Source organism: Cyprinus carpio, chromosome A9, assembly GCF_018340385.1.
Source record: "Cyprinus carpio isolate SPL01 chromosome A9, ASM1834038v1, whole genome shotgun sequence".
Taxonomy (NCBI): Eukaryota; Metazoa; Chordata; class Actinopteri; order Cypriniformes; family Cyprinidae; genus Cyprinus; species Cyprinus carpio.
In genome coordinates this window covers 24,377,846-24,400,843 of record NC_056580.1, presented here as the reverse complement: position 1 = coordinate 24,400,843, position 22,998 = coordinate 24,377,846, and the positions used below count along the sequence as shown (strand labels likewise).

The window sequence follows — 22,998 nt, the reverse complement described above, 5'->3', positions numbered from 1 at the left end:
ACACTTACAAAACGCTGCCTTCGAAAGCCCCTTCCACTTTCATCCAGACACCTGGTGATCCGAACGACGTGAGAAAAAAAAAAAACACACCACGTAAAAACGAGGCTAAGAATAGCTTGTGCTCTGCTGGGTGCTGGCCATGTTTCACAACACTAGCAGCTCCACCACCACACAAGTCTTTTTAGCTCCGGATATCCAGCAAACTCTCGGCAGTGGAGACAATTACATTTCCTGTCAGGCTGTAGGAGGATGTCTGTCTGGTGTGTGTTTAATGATAATGAGCAGGAATTGGGAATAGGACGAGCACGAGGTATTTTTATTGACCTAGTGTGTGGCGTTGATACTCAAACATGCTGCATCTGGGTTCAACGGGGGAATTTACACTGGGAGCATTTAAATAAGTCAACTGTGAAGGAACAGATCAGCCAAAAATAACATTTTGGCATCATTTACTCATCATGCCATCTCGAAATGTTTATTTACATTTATTAACAGCTATTTTTTCACTTTTATTCAGCAAGGATGCATTAAATTGACCTAAAGTGACGGTAATGTTTTATAATGTTCCTAACACTTTTATAAAGTTCAAAAAATTGCATGCTGTTCTTTTTAACTTTTTATTCATCTGAATTGATGATGATGATGATAATAATAAGACATGTTTCTTGAGCACCAAATCAGCATATTAAAATGATTTCTTATGGATCACGTGACACTGAAGACTGGAGTAATGCCTACTAAAAATTCAGCTTTGCCATACAGGAATAAATTATATTTCAACATATAATCAAATAATGATAATAAAAAAGTTAATTTAATTGTAATAATATTTTACAATATTATAGTTTTACTGTATTTTTTATCAAATAAATGCATAATTGGTGAACATAAGACAAAATCTTACAAACTCCAAACATTTGAACAGGACTGTACAAGAAATTTCGGCCCATTTCAAATGCAATTTGGCTCCATTTGAATATTTTTACATAACAACATAACAATAATTCTAAACAAGTTGTTTAGACATTTACTGCACCAAAAATATAAGAGAACAGCCGTTGGCAGTGGTCAAAATGATTTTTGGATTCATTCCAGCTTTTAAACTCAAATATTCAGATAGCAATTAAATATGACATCATCAACAACAAATGTTTTTCACATGTTCCCAGAAAAAAAGTTGAGTAAATGACATTAAGCCAAATTTCCAACAACATTCAAACAAACATATAAGGTTTCCTTTTAGATCACAAGATGAAACGGCCATCAGGGACACGGGCCAGCAATTCTGGAATCTCTGTTTTGTTTTTCAGGTAGAAGGTTTATGTTGGTCATGAGGGACGCATATCTACAAAGTAAATCAATGGCCTTTTTCTCCTACGCTTCAGAGCTTAACAGTCGTACATCTTAAAAAAAAAAAAAAAGCGCCTGGCAGTACAAAAAAAAGAAAGGCTAAAAAGTCTCTGAGGAAAACTTCAGCATTAATGGGCCCCCACAGACCCAAACAAGTCACCAGAAAAACACCGGCAGCACAAAGGACAATAGTCAGTCCCCACAAGCAATGACTTTCCTGACTCTGGGAAGATCACGGTCTGAACTCACTGAACTATTCACACAGTTCTCTCAAATTTACTGCTTGTCAGAGACACCAAAGCCAAAGGACAGAATGCTTTTCTATGCTGCATCTAAGCATTTTGTTTACTTTCCAATTCCCGTCATACTGTGGCATGTACGCAGATCTTTCTCACACCATTTGCATTTGTAATATATGAGCAGCGAGTTTGTTAGGTAACTTACCTGCAGGTCCTGAGCCAGTTCTCTACTTGATTTGGTTTATGACCTGAGGAGAAAAAAAAAATACAAGTAACTGTTCCGTGTAATAAACAAATGAATTTCCCTAAAAGCAAAGAGTAAACAACAAATCTAACAGTGACAACAAACACAGAGCGGTTCTCTGAACTACCACTGTGGTCTTCGATTCTTTCTTTTTCCAGAAACCTTTATTTGCTCTTAATTTGGTTTATCATGATTTGAATGGAGAATCAAATGCCAAGCCGAGCAGCCAAACCTCTGTAATCTCTCCCTGCTGTGTTCATTAGCACATTACTGCTTCCAGTACACCTTCCCACAGAGCCTCAAACCCCCTAAATCCCAGAATCAAGTTGAGATTCTCAGATATAACTGACAAAAAAGATAAAGATGTATGGTTTGCATCTGAAAATATAAATCTCACGCTAAATTTGTTTATATTTTTCAGGGGTCAATTTATTAGAGCATTTACGGTAATTCTCCTTATTACTGAACCTTTATAGTTAGATAAATGTTGACAGTCACAGAATGAAGACTTAATTCATGTAAAAGTTTCAAATTCAACTATTTGTTTACATCGTCACTATATATCTGTGTGGTATTTTTATTTCAAAAATCTTTAATTAATAATATAGTATGGTAAATATTACTGTTTATTATTATAACTATGAATTGTTATATTTAAATGCACATAAATTAAAATGACGAAAAATCATTCTTAACGAAAAACTAGTATTTTAACTGGACTTCTACTATATTTTAGTTCTTGCATTCAATATTTTGAATCTACATGGCTGTGACAGCCGATTGGTTGAAATGTCTTCAAATTCAACTCTAAAACTATGTATGTAGTATCCGTTAGAACAGAAACAACAAATCTGAACTGCTACGACATTAACAGAAGCACCCTACCCGTTTCTGAAGCTGTCGAAGTCTTATCTTCCATAGGCTGGGCAGACAGCGGCTCCTCTGCGCCCTGGTCCCGAGACTCAGAAGTCTGCCAAGAGTCTCGGCTCTGAGCCCAAGCTCTCCTCCTGAATCTGGCAGGGGGGGACTCGCACTCCTCCATGTCCTTGGCTCGGACGGGATACTACAGTGGGGGACGGTTCACCTGTAGAGAAGCGGAAAGGGATAGGCTCAGACCTGAATGACATGACAATAGCCAGGCCCCCTCTCTCTGGAGGGATCGATAGCAGGCCCAAAGAGCGCTGTCTTGTGTCATATAAAGCAGATATGTAAGAATCTTCCTTTTCTAAACAAAGTCACATTAACCAAAACTGTGCACACATCAAATGCTCATTTGAGCACTTCAAGAACAAAACTACAAGAGCGAACATGTCTTTGATGCATTAGCTGCACATGAGGTTTAAGGGTGTTAACTGAAAACACAGTGTGTAATAGACAAACAAATGTTACAGCACTTTCTCCAATCGCACTAATACTCAAAATCAAGACTCAAAAAATGACCTTAAACAGACAGTGTTCCATAAGAAATGTGCAGAGCATACAGTACATTGCCTCGATCCAAAACAGACCCTGAAAATATATATGTACAGTATTAGCCTAAACTTGTATGAATTCCCACCTTCAAGAATAACTGCAATAGTTCTCATATAATAACAATAATTAATGTAAATCTGTAATCTAGAGAGAGTAAAATGCATGTCATAAAAGGGACTCTTCGCAAAACAAACAGACAGTGAAAATGATTTTGACTGATCACGGTGTTAAAGGAATAGTTCACCCAAAAATGAAAATGTGATGAAAATTTACTGACCCTCATTCCATCCAAGATGTAGACAAATTTGTTTTTTCATTGGAGCAGATTTGGAGAAATTTTGCATTACATCACTTGCTCACCAATAGATACTCTGCAGTGAATGGGTGCCATCAGAATGAGAGTCTAAACAGCTGATTAAAACATCACAGTAATCCACAAGGAATCCACATGACTCCAGCCCATCAATTAATGTCTTATGAAGCAAAAAGCTGTGTTGGTAAGAAACAATTCCATCATGAAAGCATTTTAACTTCAACCCGTCACTTCTGGCCAAAATATAAGCCCATAATCCATAATTACAAAGCCTCTCATATCAAAATCAAAACCTTTTTTGAACATTTTTGTTCATAACTGTTTTGGACTGTTTTCAGTGTTTGATATGTGCATATTTCTCTCCTGATTCAGACAAGATTACTTTTTCACTGTAGACAACAATATTATGGATAGAGACCTAGCCAGAAGCAACAGTCAGAACAATGTTTTAATTATGGCTTTATTACAAACATGCAACTTTTTACTTCAAAATGTTAACTGATGGACTGGAGTCATGTGAATTATTGTGATGATTTTATCAGCTGTTTAGACTCTCATTCTGACGGCACCCATTCACTCCAGAGGATCTATTGGTGGGCAAGTGATGTAATGCTAAATTTCTCCAAATCTGTTCCAGTGAAGAACTCATCTACATCTTGGTTGGCCTAAGGGTGAATACCTTTTTTTTGTTATATATTTTCTTTTTTTGGATGAATTATTCCATTAAAATAGCAATTATCTGTGGCAAGTTTTTGTTCACTAATAGATGATAGGTGCAGAAATGACATGCAGCTTTAAATAGCATAATCATCCTGACACAGTCAGAATAAATAGTCTAAAGAGAACTTTTTTAATGAATAAATAAATATATATATAAATAAATAAATAAATAACTATATATATATATATATATATATATATATATTATATATATATATATAGATATATATATATATATATATATATATAATATATATATATATATATATATATATATATATATATATATATATATATATATTATATTATAATATATATATACACCATATTATATATATATATATATATAGAACCCAAATGTTATAACCCAAATAACCTTAAAAAAAAAATAAAAATAAAATAAAAGAAAGAAAAGAAAGCACCAGTATATGAGAAGTTTTTGTTCAGTTGGTTAAAGGATCTGACCAATAGAACAACAAATAGAGGGATCATTGCTTCCAAAAACTACTGGAAAATCAAATGAGATGAAGGCCATGTGAAGGCTGGGACAACAAATAAACAGCAGAAACTAATAACATCTAAAGAGATTCCAAAATTCCTGTCCATAAGCAGCAAACCGAAGAAAGAGAGGGAGAAAGAGATGGGGGCGGGACGGGGGTCTTAACTGGAATAAATGGTAAAAAAGAAAAAGTTAAAAAACAAGTCGAGCAGGAAATGTCTGTTTAGTTGAAAGATTACAAGCTGGTGTGGAGTCATTTCCTGTTTTGGATCTAGCACTTTTTGAAGGAACAGATGAGCCTGACCAAATAGGATGGATTTATAACTTAGTGTTCTGATCTCCCACAATTCACACACGGCTATTTATAGCATGTGCCTATTTTCAGACTGATCATCGAAGTGTGACAAATGAAAACCACCAGGAACACCACCACATTTTATTACCAAAGGTGATTATAAGGAAACACGTCAACATTGGGGAATATACCTGCATGAATACACCTTACAGTAACAACAGTGGTTCTTAAAATAGGAGGAATCAAACATTAACATAAACTAAACCAACAACAAACAAAATCCAACAATCTTGGAAAACTTGGATATATGAGACTGATATATAAAGTGTTTTATATATCTGGAAAAATCATGGGAATTGATAAAATCTTAGAATTTTATGGGCATTTTTAAAATGAATATACATTTTACTATTTATGTCTAGCTCTAAAAAAATTTATTGGGTTGAAATTGTGAGCAAAAAATTAATTAATTTTGTGATTAATTCAAAATATTATTTTGTGTTAACATATGGCTTTTTATACATTTGCCTTCTTATTAAAACATGCATACATAAAAAAAAAAGAAAGAAATGCACATGAAATATTAATGAGTGGAATCTTCATTGTTCAATAAATAAAATTAGTAATACAAAAGAAACAAAACTAGCACAGCTACATTTGGAAATCACTTGACGGGGACAACATTCAATAAAATGATTTAACAGTCATTCTACAACAATATTTGACTGAAAAATGCTGCAAACAACCAATCACAATCAAGTATTCCATAGAGGCATTACCTAATATTGTTAAAGTCTAATAATGCAAACATGGTCTCAGTTTCAGCTGCATATCTGTTCACAGGTTCAAATCCCATCAGAGGTTCGTTATTTTTGGACTCCTAAAACAGAATTGATGTTCAGTCTATTTGGAGAAAGTTAAAAGGAAGCAAACTGTGTACAGTACTCCAGAATGTAGACTCCCATTTCTCATTAAAAACAAATTGTTCACTAGCAACACAAAATTATTATTTACACTAGCACACAAATAGGCTCTCTCTAACATCATGTTAAGCTTAATTTAAATATCTCATCAGCAAAAGTTGATTAACCATAGCAATTCTGACTGGATCACTGTTTCCACTGACATCTTTTATGTAGTTCAAGGGAAATATTCATTTCAGACTTGAAATATTACTAAAAAAATTTGCAAATATGAGTCCTAATACCAAGTTGATACATGGCCACTCTAGAATAAAAGAAAATGCTAACGTAAATGGCGTATTGATCGATTCAATTAAGAGACAACACAAAAGTCTTTGTCAATAAGCCATGCAACAGCAGTCAAATATGAGAGCAGTACGCTCCATTTCCTTTCACAAACAGCGCAGTTGTTTAATTCTGTAAACACAGGAAAACTCATGCTCTCCACTCCATTTTAGACCTGCGATTTGTAAATGGTGCAGACTGAGTTACATACTCTGCTTTAAATTAATAGAGACTTGGGGAAGAAGGATGAGAAAAGCAGTGACTTAACATAAATAAGCACTACTAAGTAACTTCAAGCATGCCACTTATCCATCAATCACAGAACAAATGCAAAATGTTAACTAGGGGAAACCTTTGCAGTAAATCTCACACACAGCTAACTGTAAACAGAATGTTGCAATATTCCCAGTAATCCAGCTGTTTTTTTCTTTTGAACCATATTTGCATTCATTTGGATGTTTATTCAAAATTCCATTTTTTTTTTTTTTACAAACTATTACAAACTATTTTGTAAAAGCATATTATAGATCTTACTGTGAACATTTCATCCATGCATTTGTTTAATGTTCAAATCAAAATGTCATAACCAAACACAGACCCCTTAAAATGTAGTATAAATATATATATTTTTTTTTAAAAAAAGAATTATAGTATAAGTGAACATTTTGGTCACTTTTGGTTGGAACTGTCTCTGGAACCCAAACTGAAATGGAACCCAAATTGAAATTTTAATATATTTAATCTATTACATACATACATATACTTTATATACACATATACACACACATATACACATACATATACATATAATATAAAAAAAAAAAATAACAATATACACACACACATATAATATATATAAATAAAAAAATAAAAAAGATATAAAAAAAAAAAAAAAAAAAAAAAATATAAAAAATATATATATATATAAAATATATATAACTATATATATAAACTATAAAAAAAAAAAAAAGATATATATATATATATAATATATATATATATATATATATATATATATATATACACTAGACACACACAAACATTAGGGCTGTGCAAAAAAACGAATACGATTTTCATGCGCATCTCTTCAGTAAAGACGCTCCTGTAATTAGTAGTATATCTCCAGCACGGTGTTAAGATCAGGGTGCAGGTTTGTCACAACAAATCCTGCCCAGTTGCTTCTCAAAACTAGTCCAAAATCTAGCCCAATTGCGTTTCCAGGAGGTTCCCCGATAAAAATTTCGCATCCCGGGGTTTTTAAACTATACGTTTTTGGCAGGTTGTGCCCTGGTCATATTCACATTTTTAGGGGCTAAATAATCACGTTATTGGTATTGGGGTCGCTTTCAACCCCGCAGACATGAAAAAACAACCGCAGACTTGGCAACACTGGTTGCCATTTACTACACAGAACCGTAATTCACTGACAGTCTACACAAAATTGATTTTAAAATCGCAGGCGATTCTTTGTCGATTTTGAAAGCGATTTTGTGTAGCTTGTGTCGGTGGACTAACGGCTCTGTGTAGTAAATGCGCTCTCCACCTGAACCAGGGGGGGGGGGGGGGGTGTGGGGGGGGGGGGGGGGGGGTGGGCCAGTGTTGCCAAGTCTGCGGTTGTTTTTCATGTATGCGGGTTGAAGCGACCTCAATACCAATAACGTGATATTTAGCCCTTAAAATGTGAATATTACCAGGGCAACCCTGCCAAAAACGTATAGTTTAACCCCGGTATGCAATTTTTATCGGGGAACCTCCTGGAAACGCGATTGGGCTAGTTTTGGGACTAGTTTTGAGAAGCCATACCTGGGCAGGAATTTGTTGGTTGAAAACCTGGTAACCCTGATCTTAACACACGTGCTGCGAGATATACTACTATCACAGGTGCGTCCTTTACTGAAGAGAGCGCATGGAAAATCGTATTCGATTTTGTTTGCACACCCTAATATATATATATATATATATATATATATATATATATTATATTATATATTTATTATCTTTTAATATCTAGCATATCCTATATATATATATGTAAAATCATTATTATGCGTCATCATTATCTAAATAGTAACCAGTTCAAATATCCTAATCACTTAACATTTCAAATATTTGGATATGGTATGGACTTGATAAATTTAAAAAATGTGAACCCCAGGGTCCTTTGTGTTCACAATGCATGTTATGAGTGAACAGACTTAAAGCTGGGGAGAAACTGTGATAAAACCCTGATCCTGTGCCATTAAAGAAGACTAACCACTTCAAACCTTGAAAACCAATGGAGTCTGTGACAAATATCTGGATGTCAGAGCTGTGAGGGAAATCAGTGATCCCCTCGGTTCCATTGAATAAACAAGCTGTCGCTATCATCATTCTCAAACCTTGCAACAACAAAAGTTTGTTCGTCTCGGCTAAAAATCCCCTTGAAAAACTATGACCTATTGTTAAAACACGGCATGCTCCCCCCTCACATCATGCTCTCACTAGTGACCTCTTTCTGTTGAACTGAGAATCGTTCCCAGACATCCCACCATCCATTCCAGGAGTTGAGGTCGGATTGCTTTGTTGTTGTTCCGTTCCCACCCGTACCCAAGGCCTCCAAACAAGACCAGAGTAAAACACCGTACAAACAACAGCACATCAAAGCACACTCCTAAAAAACAACCCACAATTAATGCATTATGCTTACACAGAGACCTCTTGATTAAGACCACTACTTGATTTTCTCCGACCATACCCGGTTCACTGAATATGCAGGATGACGTCACTGGCAATAAAAAACTTAAAAATACATAATGACTTAACTATTCAAGTATAACAAAAAAACATAAAAATTTATTAATATTTAGGATATCGCAATGTCATAATATTTTATTATGTTTTAAAAAAAAACAGTGTAGGGGTGGGCGATATGACCAAAATCTTATTTCACGGTATGAGAAATTTTATTTCACGATAACGATATGTACCTCGGTAAAGCTATTTTTATTTTATATTTGTTATTACTAAAATTTATAGAAAAAAGCGCAACTAACAATGCACATACCGCCCGGCCCAAAACAATAAATAAAATTCAGATATATCTGCATACCGCGGAATACATGATATAGCAAAATCTCTTAACGATAGACACTTTATTTCATGCTAACGACATACCGCCCGGCCCAATTGCTACAGGACCATTACCGCCCGGCCCCAAGACACGATTATTTATGACCACTTGTTTCATGAGTATGACAGCATGAAGACGAATTATTAGTGTTTCTGAATTAAACAAAGGGGAAATATGTAATGTATGTGCCACTAGCATCATCAAACAGAATTGCAAAAATAATAAATAATAATTTATGACCATTGGATGGACAAACAGAAAGTCCCAACCCAAATTTACATCAATGGTTGTTGTAACTGGCTAATAAAAATTATTAAATATTCTTCAAGTGGAAAAATTGCTGAAAACATGCCTTTTTTTAACTGCATGTATTTACTTATTGCTTTAAAAGTTTTGAATCTACTTGGCAATTACGGATGTTTGAAATGGTTGGCTGGTTGGTGGAAATTATGCTTCCAGACAAAGAAAATGCCTAAATGTTTAAATATATTTCATTATACATGGTCAAAAGGCTGAAAAATAATGAAATATAATTGCTTTTACAATTGTGTAAAGTCATAAATTTCAGTACAAGCTATATTAACATTTAAGAGGAGCTTAATCATTTTTACAGACATCTACAGCTGAAACAATATCCTAGTGAGGATATAACACAACTGATTTTAAGAAAGACTGGCCAGTGACCTGAAAGTAATGTTATCTTGCAACCATGTTGTGATGTCATGAGCTTTAAAGCAGAACAAGATAAGCCTTACCCAACAAGCTGCTCTTTTTGAACCACACCTGCAATGTTTTCGTCCCAAGTTAGAAACACAATATCCAGTTTTGCGCCAGTGCCTTGGTGAACTGCCACCCTCAGTGACCTTTGGTATTGGCTCTAAACACAAGCCCAAGGTCTAGCCTGTGGAATAACATGACATTCTTTTGATGAAGTCCTCCATTGTGATATTGTTTAGAGTCCACAGCATCTATGAAAGAAAAGGTTATTCTGTAACCCTCCCATAAGTCCCACAGGGGTGAAAAGTGCTGCTGCTGACAAATTTTAGGGCCAAATATAGAGCCCTGTGGTACACCAAAAGCAAAACAATCCTAAGCGATAATGTTCTGTGTCTCTACACAGATCACCAGAAGATCAATGTCTGCATGCATTGAACCATCAGATTTCTCTCTGAGGAATGCAAACATGAACAAAGGGGAGCTAAAAGACACAAGTGTAAGGCATATTTTGCTCAAACTGTAAAAATGAGAATTTACTTCACTGTTCATCAATATGCCGATAAATATCAGTACATCACAAAACTTTTTTTTTTTTTCCCAATAATGCATCAATACTACAGATTAATAACATTTTATGATTATTATTATTATTTATTTTTGCATTCAGGCATAGCATTTTCTACAGTTCCTTAAATGGTACGAAAATGGTACATCACAGGCTTCTACAAGATGCAGCACTGTGAAAAAGTGAAGCGAACTGAGTGAGAGAGATTGAAAGTGATACCACCGATTCACTCTATCTCCCATGCATTTGGCCCTGTGTCAGTTGCAATCCAATTATGTCACTGTGATGCATCTCAATATACTAAATCGTGACACATGAAGTGTATGATGCGGTAGTTGCTGATCCCCAAATTTAATTTTTAGGATAAGAACATTACATTACAGAGGAAGTTTCAGTAATTACATTGACTATGTTTCTGGTCTTTCACATGCCATGTGACATGTTGATATTGGCATCAAAATGTATGTGTCACCTATGCACCACAGACAGGAAATATGTAAAAAACCTGAACCTAAAACTGCCTCACTGCTTTTAGCTTAAAAAGAGATCAAAGGAGAAAAAGGGAGAATGCTTCCAGAAATCTCTTTGTTATGCAACCAGAAAAGTGTTCATCAGGAGGGCTAAAGTCTAAAAATCTATCTCCTCTGAGGATGTGACAAGCTTTAGTTTTGAAGATGTGACAGTGCTTATAGTAATGACACTTTGGGTAATTCTGCCCCCTGCTTACATTTGAATCTTTTTCCACTTGTCTTCTGACAGCGAGTGAGAAGAAGGATTGTGACAATACATTCAGACACTATCAAACTCAGAGTGTCCTCAAGAACCAAAGCTGGAAGTTTAAAAAAAAAAATTATATTCATGATCAGTTTCATTATCAGTATTTTGTCTTGTTTTCCAGTAAAAATACTTGAACAATTAAAGGACTCATATATATCAAATCTAAAGAACAAAACTAGATTTAAAATGATTTAATAATGTTATTTTTTCATAATTTTTTTGGAACATTATAGAGTATGTTCCTTGCAGATTTTTATTCAAATGTTATATATTCACATTTTATAGACAACAAATATTTTCAAATGTAACGTGAATGTACTTTCTTGGATTGAAATATATGGAGGGCAAAATATATTTTTAAATGCTATTAATTATGTATGTGTGTGTGTGTTTAAAATAAATGTTGAAAATATACAAAAAAAAAAAGATGGCAAAAAAAATTATATTGGCAGAAATTATATTTTTAAAAATATATTTACATATATTTTTGCTGTATGCGAAAAACAATAAAAAAAAAAAAAAAAAAATAATTTCAACAACTTCTTTTCAAAAAAACACACACACACATTACAGAAAAAAAAAAATTCATATCATGCAATTATCGCATGTGTTATTGCAGCAATCCATAACTGTTTTTCTTCAAGTTCCAGTATACTTTCAACATCAAGTGGCGACCCAACAAAATGCCATAACTGTTTATGATACACAGGTAAACAAAACTGACGGTTTATAAACATTTATTTTACCTTGCGTAGTTTTGTATGTTTTCGTCAACAAGGTTCTAATAAATTAGACATCTGCCTAATTTGCCTAGTATCTAAGAAACAGACGCACCAACATTTTAACGTCAACATAAAAAAAAACCCTGATTTTAAGATTGCTATCATAACTATTCCCCTTAAATCAGTGCAGAAAATGTGAGTACACAGATTCCATCTGGCCTTTCTCATTTTCCCTGTTAGTTTAATGCTAAATATGTTTCTAATAGCACAAGGCAGATAAAAACACTGATTTGTGTTCCCCTGCCTTGCTACACACTGATTAATGTTTTATTTTAATCCAAGTGTCTGTTTTATGACACACTTTGTATTCCAAACACTGTGTCCTGGAGCTTGGAAGTGAGCAAGCGTAAGACAGAGAAGGGGGTGCCAGGGTAACACACAAGGTCAAACAAACCATTTGATGGATCTTAATACTTTACAAGTGGCAAAAGCAACAGGACATTCTGACACAGCTACTCTACCACCCAAGAAGTGAGACGGGGATGTGTGGGACGTGATCTGTGTTTGGAGGACTGATAATGTAAACTAATTAAAGAATCAACACTGCACTTGTAATGCAGTGAAGTTAGTTAGATTATCTTAGACCTAAACAACATACCTCAAGGTGTGTGAACTGATGTCATTGTGCCACTTGTGGCAAAAATTAAGCCAAACAACACTGTTAGGTTTCCTAACAGTTCTTAACCTTCTACGCACACTTTGGCAATATAGGGCCCTATGAAATCTGTTGATAAAAAATAGAGGAAAAAAGTAATATTGTTAAATATTATTATGATGTAAAATAAAAAATTTCTATTTATATATATTAAAATCTAATTTATTCCTGTGATGCAAAGCTGAATTTTCAGCATCATTACTCCAGTCTTCAGGAGTAAGAAATCATTGTAATATGTTGATTTATTTTTAGAATTATCAATGTTGGCAACAGTTGTGCTGCCAAATATTTTTTGGAAACTGTGATACTTTTTTCATGATTCTTTGATGAATAAAAAGTAAAAAAAAAAAAAAAAAAAAAAAAAAAAAACAGCGTTTAGTCAAAATATAAATCTTTTCCTACAATATAAGTCTTTGCTATCACTTCTTAACAATTTAACACATCCTTGCTGAATAAAAGTTTAAATTTCTTTCAAAAAAGCAAGAATAAAAATTTACTGACTCCAAACATTTGAACTGTAGTGTATATTGTTAGAAAACATTTTAAATAAATGCTTTTTTGTTTTACTTTTTAATCAAAGAATCCTGAAAAAAGTATCACAGCTTCCCAAAAAAATATTAAGCAGCGCAACAGTTTCCAGCACTGATAATAAATCAGCATATTAGAATGATTTCTGAAGGATCATGTGACACTTTATACTGGAGTAATGGCTGATGGAAATTCAGCTTTGCATCAGAGAAATAAATTAACATAATAACATTTTGCAAGATTACTGTTTTTTTTTTTCTGTATTTTTGATCAAATAAATGCAGCCTTGATGAGTATAAGTTCTTCTTTAAAAAACATTACAAGTCTTACTGATCTCAAACTTTTGACCGGTAGTGTATATGTATATGGTAAACCATGTTTGAATGCATATTTATCATTTTAACTGAACTTAAGACTGGTGGTGGTGTTTAAAGGGGTCATCGGAAACCCATTTTTCACAAGTTAATATGATTCTTTAGGGTCTTAATGAAAAGTCTGTAACATAGACTGGTTAAAATTTCTCAATGGTAGTGTAAAAAACACCTTTTTTACCGGGTCAAAAACAGCTCTTTTCAGAGCAAGCCGTTTTGTAGCATTTTCCTTTAAACGTTAATGAGCTCTTCTGACCACGCCCCTCTCTTCCAAGCCGCTCTTAGAGAGAGCGGTTTACTTTAGTCATCGTGACATTCATCGTGAAACTTGCTAATTTGCATATTATTAGGAAAGGCGATTTCCAAAAATTCATTAAAAAAACCTAATACTCACTTTTTTTGTAGGTGAAGCTGGACCACAAATGATTCGTGCAAAGACAGACACATTTAGGTAGATCAGTAACGCATTCCCTTCAGAAACAAATGTAATCCACTGTGTCTTCAGCGACTCAGATGTCGGGAGTAAATGATGACTGCTACAGTATGTTCATTATTACATCCAACAATAGAAACTTCAATCGCTTAAGAGTCATTCTTGTCTACACCTGCTCCAGCATCGAAACAATGGCCGAACGGATGACAGCTTACACAGGACGGGTCTAAGATAAGACACCAGTCCAGTCTGTGCTGAAATGCTACTGTCAATCAAAATATCATGGGAGGGGCCTGTCTGTGTGATGTCACAAGGACAGACATCTGAGATCGGCTCGATTTGAGAAAGGGGTAAAGATTTTAGTAGATTTAAAAGAAAACACTGAGTGGATTTTTATCAAAGATAGGGTGGGAAAAATTTTTTATATAGGGTGGATATATAAACACACTGCCAACACACAACTCAGTTCAAACAACTTGTAAAAGTGCATGTTGCATCCAATGACCCCTTTAAGATATTGTTGGTCATTCAAGGTTTCTGTAAAAAAAATAAAAATAAAATAACAGTAATAGATAATAGTAATTATTATGAAAAGATAACACAACTACAAATTCTACTACTATATTAACAATATACAACTCGCTAAGGATTAATGTGCTGCTGGGTTCATGAATATTAATTACCTTGTCAGCGTTCGCTCGAACTGATTGGTTGAAATCAAAACAGGGACAATAATAGGTGAGCGCCAGCCAATGAGATTTGCACATTAGTCCCGCCCACTACCAGAGAAACCGGCGGGATCTTGTGGTTATTAAAAGCTGAATAATTCTAAAAGAAAATATGACAAAGAATATCGTTTACATGTAGCGCATTAGCGTGGTATCTAATACTCTCGCTCTCTCTTTTTGCATCAAACTGTACATATTACTCTGTGTGAAAAACACAGTGCTCTTAGCAATGCGACAGAAAGTCGTGCACCTTCACACTAGAGTTTACAGTGCGTCAAAAAAAGGCACGCTTTGCATCTATTGAGATGAACTGAAAAATAGCACAGATCGATTCGCTTGATAGAGAGTGAAACTCTCAAGCGTTCAGTCTAGTGTTCAGCGAGTGAAAATATATCTATGCTAAACTTGTAATTTAAATTTACTCGCAATGTAGAGAATTGGTTCTGGTACATTAATGATTTGTTTAGTACTTTACTTCAACAATAACTGATTGTAGCTACACTACCAATCAAAATTTTTGTACTCAGTATGATTTCTATATTTATTTGAAAGAATTTTATTCAGCAAGGAAGCATTAAATTGATCACAAGTGACAGTAAACATATTTATAATGTTATAAAAGATTCCTATTTTAAATAAATGCTGTTCTTTTGAACTTTCTATAAAGCAAAGAATCCTGAGAAAAATATATTGCCGTTTCCACCAAAATATTATGCATCTCAACCTGTTTTCAACATTGGCAATAATAAGAAATATTTTCCTCAGCATCAAATCAGCATATTGGAATGATTTCTGAAGGATTGTGAGACACTGCAGCGTGCAGACACTGCCACCAAAGGAACAAATGACATTTTAAAACATTAAACAGAGAACATTTATAATAAATTTTACAAATAAATGCAGCCCTGCTGTCTCTTAGTAAGAGATTTCTTTCAAAAATACTTAATTGCTTTAAAAGACTAAACAAAACAAATAAAAATGTTAATGGTAATTTTCTTGTAATGTTTTAAAATGTTTTTAATTAAGTATTTGTGAACAACGCAGTCATTAACTACTCTAACTTAAGTGTCATAATACTTTAGTACGCATAATACCTTAATAGTTCTTGGATTATTTTGGGTTGGACATGATGCAAGTAACTACTTGCACCAAGTCAGGAACCGCTTTGTGATTCAGTGATTCATTAGAATGATTCAAACCAATAACTGACTGGTTTTGATTGATTCATCAAAAAAAAATAAAAAAAAATAAATAAATAAATAAAATAAAAATCAATCAATCTGGGGACTACAATCGTCCAAAACAAAAACTAGGGGCAGAATAGAACAGCAACATGCAAAAGAACTGATTATACAAGCCTGGGCCTCCTCATCATCTGCCTGTTTGTTAAAGGTCCAGCCAGCCACAGAGACACACTATGTGCCAGCATTATGATAAAACCGTTTTAAATTTATAAAACGTTTTAATCATTAGCTGAAACAGGGTCAGCAGTTCCCAGGGTTTCAGTTTGCCCAATGTGAAACAAACATATGGAGCGCCCAGGGTGTTACCGCTAGCATGCTAGCACAACAGACACTGGGATTCAGTCAGGAACAGGTGAGGCTCCGATTTCATGCCTTTTAGCGGAACTCTTCAACTCTCAGCATCACACAGAGTAAAGCTTAAATGAGTAATAATGATGATTTATTTTTTTATAACATTACAAACACACACACCCTTGTGATGAATAGCACTGACATGGGACCCAGAGGAGGGCTGGCTGGAATCCCAGGAACTAAGCCTGGGCTAAGGATCTGATTATGGAATAAATATGAAAAGCAATAGGAGGGAATTGATGAGATAAACCAATGCGAGAGTCATCAGGACGCCACGCTTCTTCACAACAGCACTGTAAACATGTCAGCACATGGTCCTGATGGATTATGAGCGCACTACTCTTAGATGCCCGGTTTTATTCACATGCAGAACTGCCTATACAGCACTGCCTGAAGTACAAGCAGTGAATATTTAATAGCAGCTCTTTCACATGAATTTTAAGCAATTTCAAAGCTTAAAATGTAATAATAAAACTTTAAATTCTGATTCGATGAGTCGTTTTTAAGGTTACTGGAAACCGTAGATAAACACACTAGCGAATATTAAGTTGTTTGGCAACTATAAACGGTCTACAGTTAGGCTAATAAACTATATTAATTGGCACTTTTATAATAAACATAACTCTTTGGTGTTTAGTGAATGAAATTCTGTCCAAACAACAGTGAGCTCTATTGATTTTCATTGTATGGAGAATAAAATGTGAAAATGTGTTCTTAACACACACATATATGTATGTGTGTGTGTGTGTGTTTCAAAGAGAGAGGAAAGTCATACAGGTTTTGAATGACATTAGGTTGAGTAAAAACTGACAGAATTTTCATTTTGGGGTAAACTATCCCTTTAATGTAATTGTATTTTATGAAAGCAATAAGCTTTACTCTGACTTTCCCACAGTAAAGGGGGTATAGCAGGCTCTGTTTTGCTTTAGCAAGCAGTAGCCTTGGGGCTAAAAGCTTTTGAGACCATGTAAACTAATTCTCACTGTCCTAAAATGTCTCAAAACCTGTCAAGATCACGGTCATCCAAATGTAGAAAACTGTGAGTAATGTGTCTTAGCTCTGAAATAAGTCTCTTATACTCACCAAGTCTGCATTTATTTGATCAAAACACTGTAAAAACAGTGACATTTGTAAATATTATTACAATTTAAAAATGTGACAAAGCTCACATTTCATTACTCCAGTCTTCAGTGTCACATGATCCAGAAATCATTCTAATGTTGATTTAGTGCTTAAGAAACATTTTTGATTATCATTATTAATGTTGAAAACAGGTACGGCCTAATATTTTTGTGGAAACCATGATACATTTTTTCAGGATCTTTTATGAATAGATAGTTCAAAAGTAATATAATGTAGTTGAAATATTAGTCTTTATAACAAATGTATTTACTCTCACTTTTAAGCAATGAATCCTTGCTTGATGAATAAACCCCCCCCCCCCACCTTTTTTTCGCGTCTGCCCTGAAACAAAAACCTAAACTTTCAATGTCAATACATTCACAAAGAAAAGAATTCTGTGCTTATGGTCATACAATTTAATAGGGTTTATGAAGAATTTACTAAACCCTCATCTTACTAACAGTCATTGAGCGAGTGATGTAAACTGTACAACACAACAGTGTCATTTCCCTCGTGTCTCTTTGAAGCCTTTCTCTTGAGGTCTGTTTCATGTCCCTAGCTGAATTCATTTCCTGTGGACAAAGCCCTGATAGCATTCATTTCAGCCACATAGGACCTTTTCTGGTTTGTTTTTATGCATAGGGCAGAAAAACAACGGCATTCTTCTCCTGCATTAAGCTATTCGTAAGATGTTTCCATGAAGCAAAGCATGAGACAAAAATGCAATCAGAAACACATCAGAAAGCTTTCGAACCTGCTTCAGTCTGTGTTGTTTTAACTTCTTCATTATGTACCAATAACACAGTATCAGCAGTCAGCACATAACAACAGTTTTGCATGTCTAATATGGAAATATCAAAGCTGATGGCTTAGAAAATTGTTCTTTGGATCTGAAAAAGCAGGCATTCAGCCAAACTAATCTAGATGGCATCTAGACCTGGGAAGGAAATGCAATATGTAGTTGCAGTGACTGTTTCAAAGGCATCACTGGAAATGGTTCACTTTAATATAATCCAACTTCCCCATTGTAAATAACAGTACTTTGCAAAGGGAAACAGAGCCACACCTTTTGTTTAGTTAGCGTGACACATTTTCCACAAAAAGCAACTCGAGACCTGTTAACACAAAAACTCGGGCTTACTTTTTCAACTACTAATGCGGATTTCTCTTGTTAAAGAGATCACGCAAATGGAAATTTTACTGATTGCAATGCAGCGAGTTTGAATAACAAAATCGCAAATGAGTTTTCAAGCTCTTGCAGTCAATGACCGTTTTAAATTTGTAAATATGCAGTTGCGAGTAATTTTTTTGGATGCACTTTTCCTTTTTGAACGTGTTTACACGGATCTCTTTCTGGGGCAGGAATGCAGAAAATCATGTGACAACATGGATTCACCCATGTTATCTCTGTAAATACACACCAGTATCTCTCATTTGCTCAAACACAATCTCTTTTACATACACTCATATGTCAGCTGTGTTTACACCTGACAATGTTATCTGAAGAAACCCAGAAGACGGCACTCCTGCCTTTATGTTTGCATAGAACATAGCTGCCCTACTTTCAATATTTCACATAAAACTGTGGAGAAGTCACAAACACGAGAGAGGAGAGTGAACTTTTTAAGGAGACTTGAAGAGTCACAAGACTAAATTAGGAAACCTGACAATGGTTAAAGAGCACTGAACTTGAGATCAGTTAAAAAAAAAAAAAAAAAAAAAAAAAAAGTGGTTCTCAAACTGCTGTCAGTGAAGTATCAATGGTCCTTTAATGTTTTAGTAGATATACAGATATATACAGTAAATATTGTAATATTGTGAAATATCAATACAATTTAAAATAACTGTTTTATATATTTTAAAAGGCAATTTATTCCTGTGATGAAAAAGCTGAATTTGCATCATTACTCAAGTTTTCGGTGTCACATTGTCAACATGATCCTTCAGAAATCATTCTTATATGCCTGAGATTCTGCTAAAGAAACATTTCTTCTAATAGGGTAAGTGTGAAAAAGCAGCCTGAGCCATGTTATATTTTCATGAAAATCATAATACTTTTTTTTCAGGATTCTTTAATGAATAGCATTTACTTGGAAATAAATAAATAAAATTCTGTAACATTTTAAACAGTTTTACTGTCACTTTTGATTAATTTAATGCATCACTGCTAAATAAAAGTAGCGACCTTAAACTTTTGAACAGTAGTTCACATAAATAAAATAACAAAAAATTTGAGGAAGTGAACTGATAGGAAAGCACCAACATTTAATTCATCAACAGTGATTAACTACTAAATAACTGATTCAAAAATATTTAATAACATAACTGACAGTATTTAATTAACATAACTGATAGTTGTCAGTTGTACAAAAAGTTGGATCAAGCCTAAAAAGCCCTAAAAAGTAAATAAAAAAAAAAAAATAAGCTTCTCTTAACAGCACATGGATCGAATTAAATACATTTTCTAGAGAAAAAAAAAATGATGTAATCTGGGATGGTCAACATAACGTAATTACGTAAACACAATCAAAGCCTGCCTGTTCAGGTGAGCGCTCTGGGTGGCCCTAAAAGAGCCTGCTTTCTTCTAGTCATTTAGCCTGCTTCGTAATGGATCAAGAATGCAATAAGTGAGATACTGTCAACCTTGAAAAGCATGTCAGTATCATTTCAATAAACATCACAAAAGCTCAAGCGAATCATCTAATGAGTCTACATTTGGTCGCTTTCCAGACCTAAGCAGGAGGGTGAAGCAGGTAACACTGATATGACCCACTAATATAACCCACTATCTAACCACGATCATCAGTGTCAACCAAAAGAGACATTAAAAAAAAATAAAAAAAAAAAAGAGAGAGAGAGAGAGAAAAAAAAAACTTCACTGTCACGTCATCCGATTAGTTGCACAACTGTTATCCCGAGCCTAAAAGACCATTTCTTAAAGTGTAAAGTTCTCTTCACTTTGCTTTTCCAAAATATGAATACTACTAAACTGTTTCAATCACAAGCGCATGCAAAACAACTCCATTAGACTTTGTAAATAAACTTTAGAAATGAACCCGCGGGTTCTGAAACGCCACATTACGCATTAAACTAGCACGAGCACTTAAATATCTGTATTTCACTGAGCATCTGCCCGTAAAACAACCTCAATCCAGAGGCTAATGCATAATAACGCGCAAGACTAAAAACAAACACTAGTGAAAGCAACTGTACAAGCCCTAAAACAGAAGAAAAACACAACTTACCATCTCAACAGGACATGATGATGATCGCACGCTGATAGTTAGAAAGTATCTAGTGCGCTGAATCATCTGACAAAACTATTCCAAAACTTCAAGTACAATGCTTCCGCTTCCGGAAAAAAAGAGTGAAAAGTAACAACATGGGCGAGACGGAGCCCAAAAATATGCCTGGCCTGAAACCTGCTGGAAGAAGTTATGCAGTGCACCATTCCTGATCTAATCTGATCACCTGATCCAAAACTGATTTCTCAAAAACAGTCACACCTGGCATTTGTAATATGAAATCTACTTATAACACTGAAAATAAAATGTTTTTGGGGTTTTTTTTTCCACTCCACATTTCTAGTAAGTTTCACAATTATATAAAAAAGTTAAATAACACATTGAATTAAACGTTAAATTAGTAGAAAGACTGAAATAGTATTTTCTTGTAAAGCATACTCCAATAGGCTAATCTTTGTTTTAATTACAACTTTGAAAAAATACTTTTAGATTACAATATAGATAGAAAGATGGATGGATGAATAGATAGATAGATAGATAGATAGATAGATAGATAGATAGATAGATAGATAGATAGATAGATAGATAGATAGATAAATAGATCGATAGATAGATCACAATAACTTTATGTGTGATTAATATTAGACTTTCCTAGTACCAAAATCCAAGAAAGAATACAAATACTGATTGCTATGAAGTTATGAATGTAAGTACAAAATGCATTTCAGATTTTTTTTTTTTTTTTTTTTTTTTTTCGCTGTTTTGGTTATTGATCAACAAGATTCCTGTAAGCCTAAACAAAGTTAAGATGTCTTTATGAGAAAGTCAATTAAACCTTTAATGTCATACAACTAACAGCAGATGTCTGTGAATCAGCTCAAAAGGAAGTGGCATCACTATAAATCACTGAGCAAGGCAAGGAAGTGGTTAACTGAGCTATTCCTTTGTGATGAAACACCTGTGATAGAAGTCTAACCATGAGACTATGAAACCAGAATTGCTCTGATTCACTACCCTGCATGATGGTCAACGCATAAAATCTACAGCTGTAAAGGAGGCAGCTGAATTACAACACCCCTCGAGCTGTTGAAAGAGCTATTCATCAACAGAATAACACACCATGCTGTGTCTCCAGAAGGAAAAAGGTTTTAAACAGACATATATTAAAACTTCGTTAATGTAGTTGCTTCAGTCTATGTTAAGTGCTCCAGAATAATTCAAAAGGAATGCGTAGTAAAATATAAGACTGCTGGAATTTGCCTATGTGATACCTGTTTGTTTCAGCTAAATTGAAGTTATTGCTAATTCGATTCAATTGCATTGCCAATATTTCTCAGTGGTGAATCTTATTACTGTTCTTTTGCAATAAAACAGATGGGAAGCAGTATTGTGTTCATGTTATTACCCAGTGGATGGCTACAACTTGATTTATGGACCACTGTCAGTATTTCTGAAGCAATATATCTCAGAGGTGCACAACAATGGTTATTCATTTGATATTATGAATCCTAAATGTTTCCAAATATGATATATGAGTAGAACATATTATCTGCCCCCCTAAAATACATAATATACTTCAGTATTTGATAAGCAGAATATACAGTGCTGGACAGGTTTAGTCTTAGATGCAAGATAAAACACTACTCATGGAAATGACAACATATGCTATGAAACTGCAGAACTGTATGAGTTTGCTAGAATTTTTGGATTGGCCAAATAATGCTGATGACCTTTAAAATTTTTATGCATAATGTATATTTTATGTATAAATTATATTATATATATTATATCAGTATATTTCATGAACTGTCATTTCAAATATTCTATTCTATTCTATTCTATTCTATTCTATTCTATTCTATTCTATTCTATTCTAATTTAACCTTACATGCAGACATTTTGAAAAAGACCATACACTGTAACAAATAATTTTGTTCTAAGTTGTAAATAAAACAAAGATAATTAGATTACGTTTTACAAGAAAATACTAT

General features: G+C 34.1%; 1 protein-coding gene across 3 annotated transcripts in view; it reads right to left on the bottom strand.

Moving 5' to 3' along the window:
• Positions 1-21,165, bottom strand: part of LOC109081812 (protein ITPRID2-like) — a 43,874-nt gene extending 22,709 nt beyond the window's left edge. For 2 of the 3 annotated variants that reach the window (XM_042764211.1, XM_042764212.1), the window contains exons 1-3: positions 21,008-21,165; positions 2,719-2,917; positions 1,795-1,837 (exon numbers count right to left, since the gene is read on the bottom strand). In XM_042764211.1, coding sequence (XP_042620145.1) covers positions 1,795-1,837; positions 2,719-2,875 — 200 coding nt within the window. In that variant the 5' untranslated portion in view covers positions 2,876-2,917; positions 21,008-21,165. Of the gene's footprint in view, positions 1-8; positions 612-1,794; positions 1,838-2,718; positions 2,918-21,007 lie in introns of those variants that run through there. The other variant, XM_042764213.1, reaches the window with a different exon arrangement.
• Between the last annotated feature and the right edge of the window lie 1,833 nt (positions 21,166-22,998).